The sequence below is a fragment of the Pteropus vampyrus genome, unplaced genomic scaffold (assembly GCF_000151845.1).
Source record: "Pteropus vampyrus isolate Shadow unplaced genomic scaffold, Pvam_2.0 Scaffold56, whole genome shotgun sequence".
Taxonomy (NCBI): Eukaryota; Metazoa; Chordata; class Mammalia; order Chiroptera; family Pteropodidae; genus Pteropus; species Pteropus vampyrus.
This window is the reverse complement of record NW_011888837.1, coordinates 2,800,368-2,816,147: the sequence shown is the minus strand read 5'-3', so window position 1 is coordinate 2,816,147 and position 15,780 is coordinate 2,800,368. Positions and strand designations below refer to the sequence as shown.

The 15,780-nt window shown below is 35.6% G+C and overlaps 1 protein-coding gene across 4 annotated transcripts in view; it reads right to left on the bottom strand.

Moving 5' to 3' along the window:
- MTHFD2L (methylenetetrahydrofolate dehydrogenase (NADP+ dependent) 2 like) overlaps positions 1 to 13,756 on the bottom strand; it is a 123,780-nt gene extending 110,024 nt beyond the window's left edge. Inside the window, exons 1-2 of one of the 4 annotated variants that reach the window (XM_023530866.1) lie at positions 13,720 to 13,739; positions 11,670 to 11,756 (exon numbers count right to left, since the gene is read on the bottom strand). Coding sequence is in view for 1 of the 4 variants with exons in the window: in XM_011360532.2 (XP_011358834.1) it covers positions 13,567 to 13,703 (137 nt within the window). In the remaining 3 variants the exon portion in view is untranslated. Of the gene's footprint in view, positions 1 to 11,669; positions 11,757 to 12,703; positions 13,144 to 13,566 lie in introns of those variants that run through there. The other 3 variants (XM_023530864.1, XM_011360532.2, XM_023530865.1) reach the window with 3 other exon arrangements.
- Between the last annotated feature and the right edge of the window lie 2,024 nt (positions 13,757 to 15,780).

Genomic DNA, 15,780 nt, shown 5'->3' with positions numbered 1-15,780 from the left:
TGCGGCCCTAACAGATTGATGTACTTACAGGTAGAGCCACATCAAGAATATGCGATCTCATCTGGCCCCAGTGGTCCATGGTGTTCACCAGGTTCATATAATTTCGATGTATACGATGTACTGATACAAAGTGATTCTGGAATGTGGTCTATGGATATGTGCATCAAAATTTCCCGAGAAGCTTGCTAAACTTGCAGATTCCCAGACCCCAAGACCACATCCATGATTCCGAATCCCTAGAGGGTGAAGCCTGGGAATCTGCACGTCTAGCAGTTTCCCACAGGTATTCTCGTGCATGACCACGTTTGAAACTACTTCTTCAGTTCAACACACAGGTATATTTTAATAACAACCATAACCCTAGGTAAATGATTAACTGAGTAAAGAACTGATTGTGAGACAATACAATTACAACTAGATGTTAAAATTAGAAGTAAACTTTACCTTTGATCCTAATTATGTCAACTTTTCACTAAAAATTTAATAGATTTCAAGATATGAAAGGTCAAGGTAAATTCAGTGTAATACTCTTGCTCCACTCTTAATTTTGTAACAGACTTATTGAAGCATAATTGACATATAATAAACTGCACATTTAAAGTATATAATTTGATGTCTTAATTATATACCTGGAAACCATCACCACAATCAAGAAAATGAACATATCCATCACCTCCAAAAGTTTCCTGGTATCCCTGTGTAATCTTACCATTCCACGTCCCTGCCATGCACCCACTCCATCCACAGGCAAACACTGATCTGCTTTCTGTCACTATATTAGCTTGTATTATCATGAATTTTATAAAAATGAAATCATGTACTATGTACTCTTTTATTCAGCTACTTTCACTGAACTTAATTAAGATTCTTTAATGTTGTTGCATTTATAAATAGTTCATTTCTTTTTTTTTTTTGCTGAGTAGTTTTCCATTGTTATGGATATATCAAAATTTGTTTATCCATTCAACTGTTGATGGATATTTGGGTTGTTTCCAATTTTCAGTCATGATAAATAAAGCAGCTATAAATTTTCACGTACAAGTCATTGTATGCACATATACTTTCATTTCTCCTGAGCAAATATCTAGCAGTGGAATAGCTGAATCATATGGTAGATATATGTTTAAATTATAAGAAACTATCATCCTATTTTCAAAAGTGGCTGTACCATTTTACATTTTAGAGTTCCAGTTGCTCTACATACTTGTCATCTCTTAGTATGGTCAGTCGTTTAAATTTTAGACATTCTATATGTGGTAACTCAGTGTGGTTTTAATTTACATTGCTATAATGAATAATTATGTTGAATATATTTTCATGTCTATTTTCTTTGGTGAATCTTATTTAATATTTTCTCCATTATTTAATAATTTCCTTATTATTGAAGTTTTGAGAGTTCTTCATATATCCTAGATTTGAGTCAGATATATGATTTGAAGTATTTCTTCCTAGTCTGTGTTTTGCCTTTTCATTCTGTTTCTTTGGAAGATCAGTTTTGAATTTTGATGTACTTCAGTCACTCTTCCTTTTATGGATCATGCTTTTGGTGTTGGGTATAAGAAATCTTCACCTAATTTAGGGTCAGAAAGGTTTTCTCCAATGTTTCTTTCTAGAAATGTTATTAGTTCAGGTTATGTATTTAGTTCTGTGATATAGTTTTATTCCTAGTTTGATAAGACTTTGTATCAGGATACTGTCAAATGCTTTTTTCTGTATTTACTGAGATGATCATATGTTTTGGTTTGTCTTTTAATATGATGAATTACATTGACTGATTTTCAAATGTTAAACCAATCTTGCATTCTTGGGATAAATCTCACTTGGTCATGATGGGTACCTATCCTTTCCAGACATTGTGGATTTTATCTAAAATTTTGTTAATGTTTTTACATCCATGTGCCTGAAAGGTATTTGTCAGTAGTCTTATTTTCTTGTAATGACTTTGTATGGTTTTTCTGTCAGGGTGATGATACCTCCATTGGATAAGTTAGAAAGTATTCCATCCTCATCAAATTTCCAGAAAAGTTTCTATAGAATTGGCATTATTTATTCCTTAAATGTTTGGTAGAATTCACCTGTGAAGCCATCTAGTCTTGGAGCTTTCTTTGTGGGAAAGTTTAAAATTACAAATTTAAATTCTTTAATATAGAGGGCTATTCAGGATACTATTTTTCCTTGAGTTTTCATAGTTTGTGTCTTGTACATGTTGGTAATTAGTACATAATACAATGATAGGAAATCAAGATAAAATACACTTACTTTGAGTTTAAAGTTTATTTTTCAAGATTAAATATCAAATGTGTTTCACTATTTATTATGACTTTCTGGTGCTCATTTTTCATTAAGTGGCCTTTTAATACTAAGAGAATAAATACCTCCTATATTATCAAATATTAAGGGTTGCAGATATAGCAACTAATTCCAGCATGACTCATATCTAAAAGGTAATAAAAACACTTTCCATAAATTAAATTGTGTCAATAATATTCATCAGGGTAAAATATTCTACTGTAGAAGCAGGTTTATCTGTTAATATGCTAGAATTCACTCTTAAAGAACATACATTCATATTTTGAAATACAAAGCCACCTGAACTCCATGTTACATTTTATAGCACATGAATAGTAGTGCTGTTGCTGACATGTTTTATTAGTTGATTCTGTTAAACACAATAATTTCTTCATAGCCTATGGTAAAACTGGCAGTCACTGAACAAAATCCAGAATAATTATGGACTAGACACTACAAAGCTGTGTGACCCTGAGAATATCAGACATGACAATGGTGTAAACTGATTCTTAGCTTCCAAAAAAGACAATATACAGATTAAACTTTGCTGTACCCTGTATATTGAGGGCCACAGGACTTACTTTACATTATAGCAGTGAGGTGCTAAGTTAGCTTGCTAATTATAGCTGTCTTGATATAGCCTGGCTTGGTTGATGTTTATGGGTAAACACCCATAAGACTGCCACCCAATATGTAATGGAATTTTGAGCATTTTTGGTAATAGCTGACGAATCCCATTGATTCCTCAGTCACTGCAAAGCCTCAACAAGCCTGGCTCTGCAGGAGACACAATAAGAATAAATGCGGCAACCTGAAATGAGTGGAATCCCAATGGAAAGATGACTGTAACTGGTAAACACACACATTATCTAGCTCGCATAGTCTTTAGTGCATAAACAAATGAGATTTTTTTTCAACATGTATGTTAAATATCAGCAAGAATTCAAATGTACTGCCACAGAAGCATACAGCTCCTAAGAGTTCTCCCTGGCTCAAGTCTTGATCTCTGCCAATCCATTTTCCACACTGAAGCCAGTGATTTTCCAAATATAATCATGTCAGTTTCCTAGTAAAACCCCTTACTACATGTCCATTGTTTATTAATACATATTGTTTACCTTCTATGTGCCAGGTGCTATTCTAGGCACTGGAAACATAAATAGTGCACAAAACAAACTGTCCACTTTCATAAAAACTATATTGTAGTTTTGTAGTTGAAGAAGACATAAGCAAATTTTTAAAGCAACTATTTAACATATCGTGTGAAAAATGGAGGGAAAGACCATGTCTGGAGGCCAGAGTTGCCATTTTATAGAGGTGGGTTAAGGTGTCACTTCTCTGCTTAATCAGATGACATTTGTCTAAAAATGAAGGAAATGAGGAAATATGTCACGTGGCTATTTGGAGAAAAGAGTTTTAGGCAAAGGGAAGTACATGCTCTTTAGGAAAAGGCATGCCAGGCATGTTTGATGAAGCAGGGACAGTGGCTACAGTGGAAAGAACAAGTAACTAGGACAGGACATGAGGTCAGATAAGTAGTGGGATGTGAGATCACATAGGAAGGAACCTTCAGGGAAGAAGAGACAACGGTGGCTTGGGGAAGTAGGGTAGTAGTGGAGGTGCTAAGTAGTCTGATTCTGAATCTATTTTGAGGTAGAGCCACTGGAATGTACTGAGATTGGGTGCAGGGTGTGAGAAAAAGAACAGGTCAAATATGGCTTCGAAATTTTGATCTGAAAAACTGAGAAAAGAGAGATTTAACTATAATCTAAATTTCCTGTAGCTTCAAATCCCTGCATGGGCTTTCTTTAGCCTCATTTCTAAAGAATATAGCACTCATCAAGTCCCACACTACACACAGCTGCATTTTGATTTATCACCTGTGCCAGGTTCTCCTCATATCTGAGCCTTCACATATACTATTCCTTTGACCTGAAACACTCTTCCTTCTCATTCTCACCTCTCTAACCTCCCTACCAAGCCTGTTCTTCCTTTACTTACACACATTCCTCAAGTCTCAGCTTTGAAGAGACTCTGACCTGGGGAACTGCCTCTGCTGTGAGCTCCCACAGCATTCTGCCCTTAGCTTTTTATAGCACCTTAACTCCTCGTTAAAATTTCTGTCTCTCCTTCTGTACTCTAAGCTGGGTAGAGCAGGTAGTTTATATTTACGGATATCCTTAACACCTAACAGAGTATTTGCACATTGTATGTGTTTATTAAATATTTGTGAAATTAGCAAAGCATTAAATGTTTTTATTGTATTATAATTTTTTAATTATATGGCCACTGAAAATAATAATTATAAAAACAGCAATATTTGAAAATATTCATTGTATAAAGCGAAGAGATGAAATGAAAAATTGTAGGTACATAACTATGACTTAAAATATGCATGCATATGGCTAAATATTTAAAAGAAATAAGCAAAATAAAATGGTGAGATAGGTAGCATTCAAGATATTTATCTGTCTTAAAATGCTTTTTAAATGATATCAAAATAGGTCTTCTTGAATTATATTAAAAGCGAGTAGATGCAAAATATCTATAAAACATATGAAAAGGAAAAATAATACAATTAAAACTACCACCCAGTTTAATAAAAAGAAATATTACAATAATCACTGAAATCATCTGTATAACCCTCCCCTATCTAAACTTATTGTCTCCATAATTAAACGCTATCCTGAAATTTGGTTTATAATTCCACTGCTTTTCTTTATCATTTAATCTAATGTTTGTATTCTGAACATTAGATATAACATGTATTAAAAGTAATATATATTATACACACTACAAATATCTATTTCCCTAAGGTATATATAGCCAGCAATGGATGGAATTACTGGATTATAGGACACATAGGTGTTCAATTTATGCCACCTTATTTTCCAAAATGGTTACACTAGCTCACGAGCCCACCAGTGGTATATGAGCTTTTATTGCTCTACTTCCTTGATACTGTCAAAGTTTTTAATTTAACCAATTAAATGGCATTCCATTGTGGTTTTAATATACATTTCCCTAATTACTAGAGGTTAGACATCTCATAGGTTTATTGGTCATTTGGAGTTCCTCTTCTATGGAATGACTGTTCATCTGTTTTAACCATTTTTCTAATGGATTATTAATCTGTATCTAATTTGTGTAGTAATTTATACATTCTGAACACTAATCTTATAGCAATGTACCAAGTATAACCAGTAAGTGGCTTGTCTTTTCACTTATTTTATTGTTATTTTTGATGAAAAGTTCTTTAATGTAAGACTCAATCATTTTTGCCTCTAGAGTTTGCACTTTTTGTGTCTTAAGAAAACTTCCACCAACTCTGACAAAATTTTCTGTCACAGAACACAAGATTCACAGGTGATGAGACAGACTGGCTAAGAAATTGCCAGGATCTTTTTAAGACTCTCAACAGACTAGATCTAAAAATTCCAATGTTTCATTAAAACACCTGTAAGGTGTTTCTGCCGAGCCCCAGTTAAGAACCACTAGGTTAGGCCCCCAGCACTCTCAGAGTCCTCACTCTAGTATTCCTGATAGGGGGGCAGCTGTCATAAAGAAACCTATGAAGCATATGTACTTGAAACTGGTCATGAGACATATGTTATCCATAACTGTGTACAATCTATAATAAACAAATAAAATATAAATTGATTACAAAATTAACAAGCACTGTATAAAGTTATTGTAAATTACAAAACTATTGATGTTTATGTTGAATACAAAAAATATTTTATCATGGAAAAAAGTATTCTATCTTCATTGTCAGCATCAGATTTCAGAAATGTTTGAAAAATTATTTTATAAAACAACCTAAAGGCCTACAATTATTGTTTTGTTTAAAATCTGTTGGAAATTGTTAATCAACATTATCTGAAAAACAGACCAAGGAGTGGGGGTGGGGGGCACTTAAGATTTGAAACTTTTACTGAATTGCAATTACTGAAACCAAAGCTTACAGAAATTTATGCCTTCGAAAGCAAGGGAAGAACTGAACTAATTAAACAATGATAGTTCAAACAATATATAAGCAATTTTGAAAGTCCATTGTTATGGGTTGAATTGTGTCCCCCTCAAAAGATATGTTCAAATCCTAATGCCTGGTACCTGTGACTATGACCTTATTTGGAAATAAGGTATTTGCGGATGTAAGATATAGTACGAGGTCATACTGGAGGGGGCCCTTCATCCAATATAATTGCTGTCCTTATAAGAAGAGACACAGGGACACATACACAGAGAACTCCATGTTAAGACATACAGGGAAGATAGCCATGTAACCATAGAATTAGAGATTGAATTTATGCAGCTATAAACTAAGGAAAACCAAGGACTGCATGCAACAAGAGGCTAAGAGAGAAACCATGGCTCTGCAGATACCTTGATTTCAGATTTCTAGGTTCCGTAAGTGTGAGGATAAATTTCTGTCGTTTTAAGCCATCTTTCTGTGGTACTTTGCTTATGACAGCTTTAGTAAACAAATATATCTATAATCTCAATCAAAATATTCCAATTTGTGGGAAGAATCTTTTGACAGAGCTCCTATTTTTCACTGAATAAATTTATATTTCATAATGTAATAGAATATAATTGAGAAGCTCTATAATTTTACTTCAACTACATATGGCAAAATATTTTAAAAATCATAAATCGGAATAATTTATTTAATGACTTTATCTTCTTAAGTATCTGTCAAAGAAAGGTATACTGAAAGGAGACACAAAGATAGTGTCTGAGAAAACATTTAGGCTAAAATATCTTCACATTTCAATATGAAAAAAACTAGAATTGAGACTGTTCCAGTCAGCAGAGTTTGCTCTGAGCTTATGAGGTGCTTTAGCATCTATAGCGAAAGTACTTTAAAACTAAAAATACTACTTTCTAAAGAGTAATTTTCAACTTTTAAGAAACCTACAGTAAATCTGATTTTTAAATTAAGATTTTTAAAATAAGATTTTTTTTCAGAAAATTATCAGTATCAACGTGTTAAAGGAAGCTATGCCTAAGAAATTGATTCAAGTATGTGAATATGTACCAAGAATTTGACGTGTGTTAAATATTAACATTCACATAATTTAAAAAATTAAATATAAAATTAAGATAAAATTTTTAAATTGTTTTAATGTATAACTATATATTACCTTGTAAAATATTAATTTGGAAAATAGTTTTGAAGAGAACTTTTACAGGTCCACTAATATATATTTGTTAGTCAATAACTATTCTAAATACATCATTTTCATTACATTAATGTCTCTTTTTATTCTTAAAAATGTGCTGGTTTGGTCAAAAAATTTTAGTCACATTGCCACTAATACACATCAAAAGTGTAGTCAAGTCGATCCCTTGGATATCTTTCACACAACGTACCCTATCGTTACTTGCTCAGGTGCATTTCCTGAAAAGGCAGAAATGTTGCAAGTGACCCGCACAGAAGGCAGGACAAGGAGCACTCCTTTCAGTATTTTATTCTCCCTCAATTGTTGGGCTAACACCAAACATGGCTTCCTTAGGAAGCAATAAATCATGAGAGGAATGGGGATGAGTAGCAAGGCAGCGCAATGCAGTACAAATCACAAATTACCCACCCCAAGAAGTCCTGAGTGTCAGTCAGCCTTGATTCACAGTTAGCACCTATGAGGTTGGACAGGTCACTTTAACTACACTGGAAGGCATGCAGTTTCATCTATACAATAAGAATGTTCCCAGTTGACTACATAAAAGGATTTGGCTAAGAGTTAATTGGCTGATTTGCAAAAATGGCTCTTTCTCCCAGTTTTTATTAAGTAATAGATGAAGACATATTCAGATAACCAGGAGTAGTATGGGACCAGAAAGTCATCAATATTTAGGGTTGTTTCTATGAGTTTGTTCATTTACCTATATTTTCCAGAAAATAAACTGCAACCATCCTAATCTATGGTTATTATAACTAAATGAAGTATTAAATTACCTAAAGCAGGAAAACAGGAAAAAAATTCATGACTTCTCTTGTATATCAAGATAATCCTTCACAACATAGTAAAATAAAATCTATGCAAGATTAACAGTGTATTTTTAATTTGAATACTTGACATCTCACTTCTGCATCTAGGTTTCAGTCTCATTTTCAACCACAACTTTAGAGCTGCAACTGTTTTATGAGAACTGTTTTATGGAAAAGCCTAATACAATCATTAGTAATTCAAATTTCTCCTTGAGTCCTAAGAGTTTAATTGCTTTGTATATTAGAGCATAACTTGGAGATTCTGAGTTGGAACTAAGAGTACAATAGAAATTGAACCCAAAGGAAAAAGGGCAAAATTACATATGGAATAAAGTCAATCACTTGTACTAAGGAGCCTTCCAAAGTACAGGAATGTTTTTAAAGTACATGAATACTGAAATATTAAGTTTCTGGCCTTTTAAAAACATTTCATTTCACATCCTAAATACTTCACTTACACCTTGAAGTAATTTTATCAGAAATTATACTTTCATACATCAATAAAAAGTAAACCAAGTTTTCATTATGAATGATTCTGTTACTCAATTTTGTAACTTAATTCTTTCAGGACCCTAACCTGTAAATTAGAAGACAGTAGCTACCTAAACAACATCCATGCTTTTTCAGAATCTTAGATGCTAAGCTTTGGACCATGGGAACGCTTGGGCAGTCAGTTGAATCTCAGAATAATCTTTTTAAATGCTTAATATAAAATACCAGTTTTATTGAAATATAGTTATCAAGCATTTTTTTTAAGCATTAAATAATAATCTAGTGGCAGGTCTAATAACTACCATAATATCAAAGTAGTGACAAGTACATATGATATTTTGAGATCTCTGTCATCACCTCTATGGTACTAAAATATCTGTGGTTTTTATTGGCAACATCACACACACTGTTAGTATTACTGTGGTTTGTTGCCAAATTCACAATTGAAGAAAATGCTAAATTTATTAGAGGTCAGTGTTAGAGGTTAGTCACCTCCCATCTAAATTTATGGATCACCTAAATTCTATGCATAAAGTCCCAGGTTAAGAAATACCTTGCATTAAGGAATCCTGACAACAAAATATTTAAGATTAAATGCAAAATTAGCTTTCTTGATTCAAAAAAGTCCTATAAGATTTAATAAATATTTCCAAAAAGAGGAAAAGCAATAGAGAGATATGTTAACAATTACAAATTGCTTGTAGAGATAGGCACTAAGTAGTTCATGCACGTTCAAACTGCATCTTCAAACGCCATCTTCACTATCTATTTACTGTGCTAACTTAGACAAATTAATGTATTTAGGCCTTAATTTCCCAATCTGTAATTGAGAAGAGTATCTATTTCCTTCAGTTATTGTGAGGATTAAAGGATATACTAATGTGAAAAATCTCAGTATTTAATAAAGGAAGGGTTCATTAAGTATTAATCAAATTTATTTTTCAATAATACAATTGGATTACTTAAAGGCAAGATGATATTCACCACAAAATTAATCATAAATAGCCCAAGAGAGAAGGAGGGGAGGGTCATCTATTTTAAACTATATTTATGCCCTCACTTTAGAATTATGAATCTTTGGATAGTCTCTCAGTTCTCTTTAATGAGAGTAATTATACGTAGGTACAGTTCAGATCATTAAGTGAATAAACCTGGTTGGTATGATGTTGATAAAAACATGACCAGACTCTGAGAGTAAATTATTTCATATGTTCCCAGGGCTAGACATTGAACAATAGCAAGATGATTAAGTTAAGTTATGGCTAATTGACATAATGTAATATGACACAGCCAATAAAACATTAACCAAAACAATGGCAAACAGAAAATGCTTATGGTGTAATTTTAAGTGGAGCAGCCCCAAAAGCATTCTTTCATAATATCTAACTCTGAGATCTTTGACATTTTGACAATTACTTACTTAGATTTAGACTATGGTCCATTCTGACCACAAAGTTTTCTCATCTTTTAGTATGTCTTTTCTGGTCCAAATTGCACTTCTCAATAGTACATTTCATTTATTACTAACCATTAATTTATCCCACTCATTGACAATTCAAATCTCACTCAAGCTCCCATCTCCTTAAACCTCCCTCCACAATTTAATCATCTCTAAGCCAAACTATTTTAAAAATCTTTACTGAGCTCCATGGAATTCCATTAGAGCATTTGACCACGAAAAGATTACTGGTGTTTTGCTTTTTTCCTCTGATGTTTTTATCATCCCATCAAAGTATCAACATGAAAAGGTAACATAACTTCAAAGCATTTGAAAAACAAAGATTCAGGTCATTAAAGAAATTGCTCAATTATTACTAAAAACATGTATTGAATAACAAAATCCAAGATTAATATTAGTCTCTGTTTTTCATATTATCCATTCAATGAGAAAACTCTCTGAACAACTAGGACACAGACATAAAACTAAGATATAAGACACTAATGGTGAAACATTTTAGGTTTTAATTTAAAATGATGTAAGAACTGCTTAGAAATCAAAATTGTGACCAGATAGCTATCTTATCTCATTTTTATTAGAATAGGTAAGGCATTAAAATGCAAAAACCACATTATTATATTTGCCAACAAAATAATATTTTGAGAAACTGCCTTTGCTAGTCATTAGGATGATCTAAAGCAGAGTTTGGGGAAGTCCCTGTTGTAGGATACTTGCAAATCTGCTTTGAGCAAGACAGTGTACAAGGTCTGTGACCTCTCCTCCAAATGAGATAGGTTGCTGCCCAGCTCCAAATACTGAAAAGCACTGGGCCAAAGTCTTATATGATGTTTATAACCCAAGAATATTTTGATTGTAAAATCCTCACATCGCAAGGCAAATGGAAAAAAATTAATCACCAAGAATTTTATTTTCAACTTTTTGGCTATATATGTAATTCATTTCAAGAAACACTAAGCTGCAACATATAGAAGCGCTTATTTATTTCTTTGACATTAAATATATTTTCTTCCAATAAGATCTAATTTTTCATGAGTAAATAGGAAAAAATCTCGTTACAAATCTTAAATAAAAACCAGAGAAAAATATTAAATGATACATCAAGATTTTGTAACTTTCAAATTCTGTCAAACATTTCTTGATATTACACTTGTTATATAAAAAAAAAACTCCACTAAAAAGTATTTATATTTTCCATTATTATAGGCATCTAGTAAAAATATTGAAAAAATAATGAAAAATACTTTTTCATTCTTAAGGCTCCATATATCTCAGAAACTGGTAATAAATCTAATAATTTAAAACAGTCAATATATTTGGGGAAGAGTTTATCAAATTTAAAGGCAATTTTCAGTAAGAAAACAGTAAGGTGCAAATTTCGAGTCAATAGGAATTGTCAGATTTAAACCACATTCACTATGAAGAACTAGACAACTATACATTAAAAAAGATGACTGAGGATGGGGACAAGTGGGGAGGCAGACAGTGGTGACCTCTGGAAGATGGAATCTCTTCTCTCTGCTGGTCCTAGAAGAGAAAAGAGACACCAATAAGCATCAACACACTGTCCGAATTCCTCCCCACCCGAGACCCATCAGTCCAAAGGTGTTTCTCAACCTTACAGCCAACCTCATCTTCATATATGGTTTTCAGTGCCAAGAGGGTATCAAAATACCACCCTATCCTAACTTAATTAGTGTTACCTTAAAAAGAAAAAAAAATCTACCGAAAGTATTATTTTTATACAGTTATAATCTGCATCAAATGGGTCAAAAGTAATACTTCTTATATTAAGAATAGCTTTCCAAAATTACTACACTCAACTATTTTAAATTATAAGGAGGCCATTAAATATAATTTTAAAAATCTGAATTATTCCGGTGTGTGGGCATATGAGCATGAAGTGGCTACAATCAAATGTTTAAGTTGTAACTATGGTGACTACCACTCAATATACACAGAGAGGATGGGTTGACCTGGTTGTTTCTATCAAGCGGACAAAGGGAAATTAATCAACTTGAACAATTTGAAAAAGGTTATCCTCAACCTAGAAAGATGCCCTAAAATTCAAAACAAAAACCTAGAAAGATGCCCTAAAATTCAAAACAAAAACAAAAACAAATCTAAGTAAATAGATAAAATGACTAGTAGATAATTCTTTCAATTTTTTAGGACAAATAGAATTCTACAGAACTTCCTTTTCCTATGTAGTAGAGTTGGTAATTCCAAACAAACTGGCAAAATCTTTAAGGCACCAAAAGAATTTAACACAACCAAACTCTGAATCATTGTTATTTTCTCATATATCTTTGTGGAAGACCTAGTCATTAGAAACTACACTCAAAGTAAACTACGTACAAATAATAGAAAATGTTTTTTATTTCAGTTACTCAAGGCTAAGGTTCAAATGCATACAATAGAGAGTTAATCTATTTAAATTAAATAAGCGGTAGCTATGTTTCCACATTACTTACTGTTCATTACTTTCTTCCAAGTACTGTGTTGGGCATTGTGGATACAAAAATACGAGTTAAGACACCATTTCTGGCCATGTAGAAGGCAGTGAAAGCGCATTACTAATAGCCCTGAAAGTCTGAAAACAGAATCTCTTCTGAACTCACTGGCTCTGGGTCAAAGGAATATATTTTTAGCTTCTTAGGTTTGAGTTTGCAACTACAACAAGTAAGTGACGGAAGTGTTCCCGGGCACCATTGTACAGAAGAGTTAAAACCGTACTGTTCTGTCTTTGCAATGTACTAGCCAGCAACAAGAGCCAAAGAGATGCAGCGAATTTAAGATGGATCGCTTCAATCTTAGGTTGAAGAGGTTCAGGAAGCTCCATACAGAAAAATGCTGAGAAATTAAGATTACTGTCTGATTTTGTGAAATCATTAAGAATTTTAGAGCTGGAAAAGACACCAACGAAGGAATTCGGAAACGCTAGTAAACCATCTAGACAACGCTGACTCCTTTGTTTACGGAACACAATAACCAAAACAAAAAGAAACGTTTGAACAAGCAAACTCTGTGTTTTTATGGCACCTTTCCTGAGGCCTCAAACGTCTTCCTAAATCACTCAAATGCACCTGCTGCAAAGACGGAACGTTCTGGTGCCGGAGCCCAGGACCCAACACTTCTCAGGCGCCCGACTAGAGGCCGCAAGAATCCGCGCGCGTTGCCCGCTAGGCCAGGTTCTGAGCAGAGGCGGGCCTCGCCCGGCGCCGCGCCACAGGGCTGCCCGGAACCTCGCGAGCCCCGCCGCCCCTCCCACGGCCAGCGGCTTCACGCCCGGGAGCGGCCAGACCCGCGGAGATCGAGCGTTGGAAAGTGCTCCTACCTCACTCTGCTGCTCCGAAAGCCCCGGACCGTGCGCCCAGCTGCGCCCGGCGCCCCGCAGAGCCGCGCCGCGCTCCCGCCCACAGCCGGCACTCGGCCCAGGCGAACTCCGAGCAGCGAAAAGCTGCGGACCGGCATAGTCAAGGCCACGTACCCTAGACTTCCAAACGGAAGCTCCACCTCCCGCCGCACGGGTCCTCGCCGCTGCAGGCCGGGCTCCGCCCCCACCCCGCCCGGCCCAGCGGAGAGCAGTTCCCACCAGCAGCGAGTTCCGGGACGCCATGCAGGGCGGGGCCAGGAGCTAAGCTCAAGGCCGGGAGGCGGGGCCGGGAATCGAGCTACAAAGTAGGCGGGGGACGTAACCGCCAGGGGGCGGGGCCAAGACCTAAGCCCCCGGCTGGGCACCGTTCGCGGAGGTGCGGCCTGGTGACTGGTGGCCTAGAGTGTGTGACCTGGCGGCTTGGCTTCTGTCCTGTTCGACAGGCCGCTGATCCCCGCCGTAGCGAGGACTCGGGGAAGGCGTCTAAACTAATCAGTTCAAGCAGCACGCCACCTTTCTCCCGAGCCAACAGCCTCCGAAGCTATGTGGAGTTTGATTTAGCAAGATGTTATTGGTTCTTTGTTTCCCACTCCCTTAATGCGACCTTGTGATACCTTGGGAGCTGGAGAAAGACATAAATGTGTGAGTGTGTAGAGGGAGGAGGGGCACATGGCTAAACAACGCCTGTACCTTAGATTTTCTATAGCTCTACCTTATGATTTACACTTTTGGAAGAAAAAAATGACCAATGTCTAAGTTTTTCCAGAGTGTATGATCAAGTTAACACAGCTTAGGAACCTGCTGTTCTGTGGTGAATTTGCAGTGAGAAAGCAAAAATCAACTCCTTTTGAAAAAGTAAAAATCAGACTTGCCATTCATTACACTGAGACATATTAAAAGATAAACTGAGGTATATGAAATTTTTTTATCTGAGCAAAAGATGATTCGAATCAGGCAGCATCTAGTCTAACAACTAGAAAGGAGCTGTACAAAATGAAAGACTTTCATATAGGCAAAAGGGAGTGGGAACAAGGATGGGGGTATGAGGCAGATTACTTAAGTAGTGCTGATTAGGTGATTCCTGATTGACTGATTCAAGATTCCATTTCTGGGAGAGCTGAAACTATAATTAACTCTTGGTTTGGTTACATGAGACTTAGCATAAGTGATTCCATTTTGGTCCTGTTGTCTTATTAAAAAAAAAAAAATCACAGACACAAATAAGACACAATCAGATAAAACTAGCTGCAAAGTTAAAGAAAACAATATTTCTCCCAAGGTTGAGCTGCTGCTGTGAAGTGTCATCACAATCCATTTGACCACTGCTTTCTTATTTAGAATCCTTGTTCTCTAAAATCGTGGACTGACAGAACATTTTCTGTTTAAAATATCAATAAAAATGAAACATCCAACTCTTGTCTGGATGATACAAGTGAATTTTAAGAGAGGAGAAGAGGCATATGAAAAATGCAAAGGAAAGGGCTTGCAGAAATGACCTACTCAGCCAGTTCAAGTTCATTCCTGACTTCCCTCTCTCCCTCTTCTAGGACTCTCCAGCTAATGTTTTCCCATAGCTACCTCCCCCACCTCAAGGACTCTCCAGCTTACACCTGTTGATTCATGGCTTGCTAACCAACTAATGTTCTTCCTTATCTCTGTAGCTGTGTAGGAATAACAAGACTGTATAAAACTGCCTGTTATATCACAATTAGGGCTCAACCTTTGTATAGGAATCCACTGAGCAGGTGCTGGCATTAATAAGTGTTGCTTTCTGCTTATAGCCTCGGTGTCCCATCTCTCTGCTCGAGAATCCTATAACAGTACTGATAACAAGGCCGCAAGACAAATGACTTGTAAGACCAATGGTCTGGAAATTCCTCTCCCCTTATAGCCCCCCACCCAAAGCTCTCTCTCCCATCCTGAGTCAGGAGGCACACATGAAACCTCAGACAAAGGAATCACGCGCCCTTTGCATGGACACTGCAGAGGTATATAAACTGTAATAAATCTAACCAAAGCGAGCCCGTGCTTGGTGTTGTTAACCCCACATGCTCCACCAACCAATAAATTCTTCCTCTAACAAAGTTGTCTGAGCGTCCAATTTCCTCCGTCGGGTGTTGCTTCCTGCAACAAATTTGACACAAGGAAGCAGACTTTATTTCCAACCTAGGTACA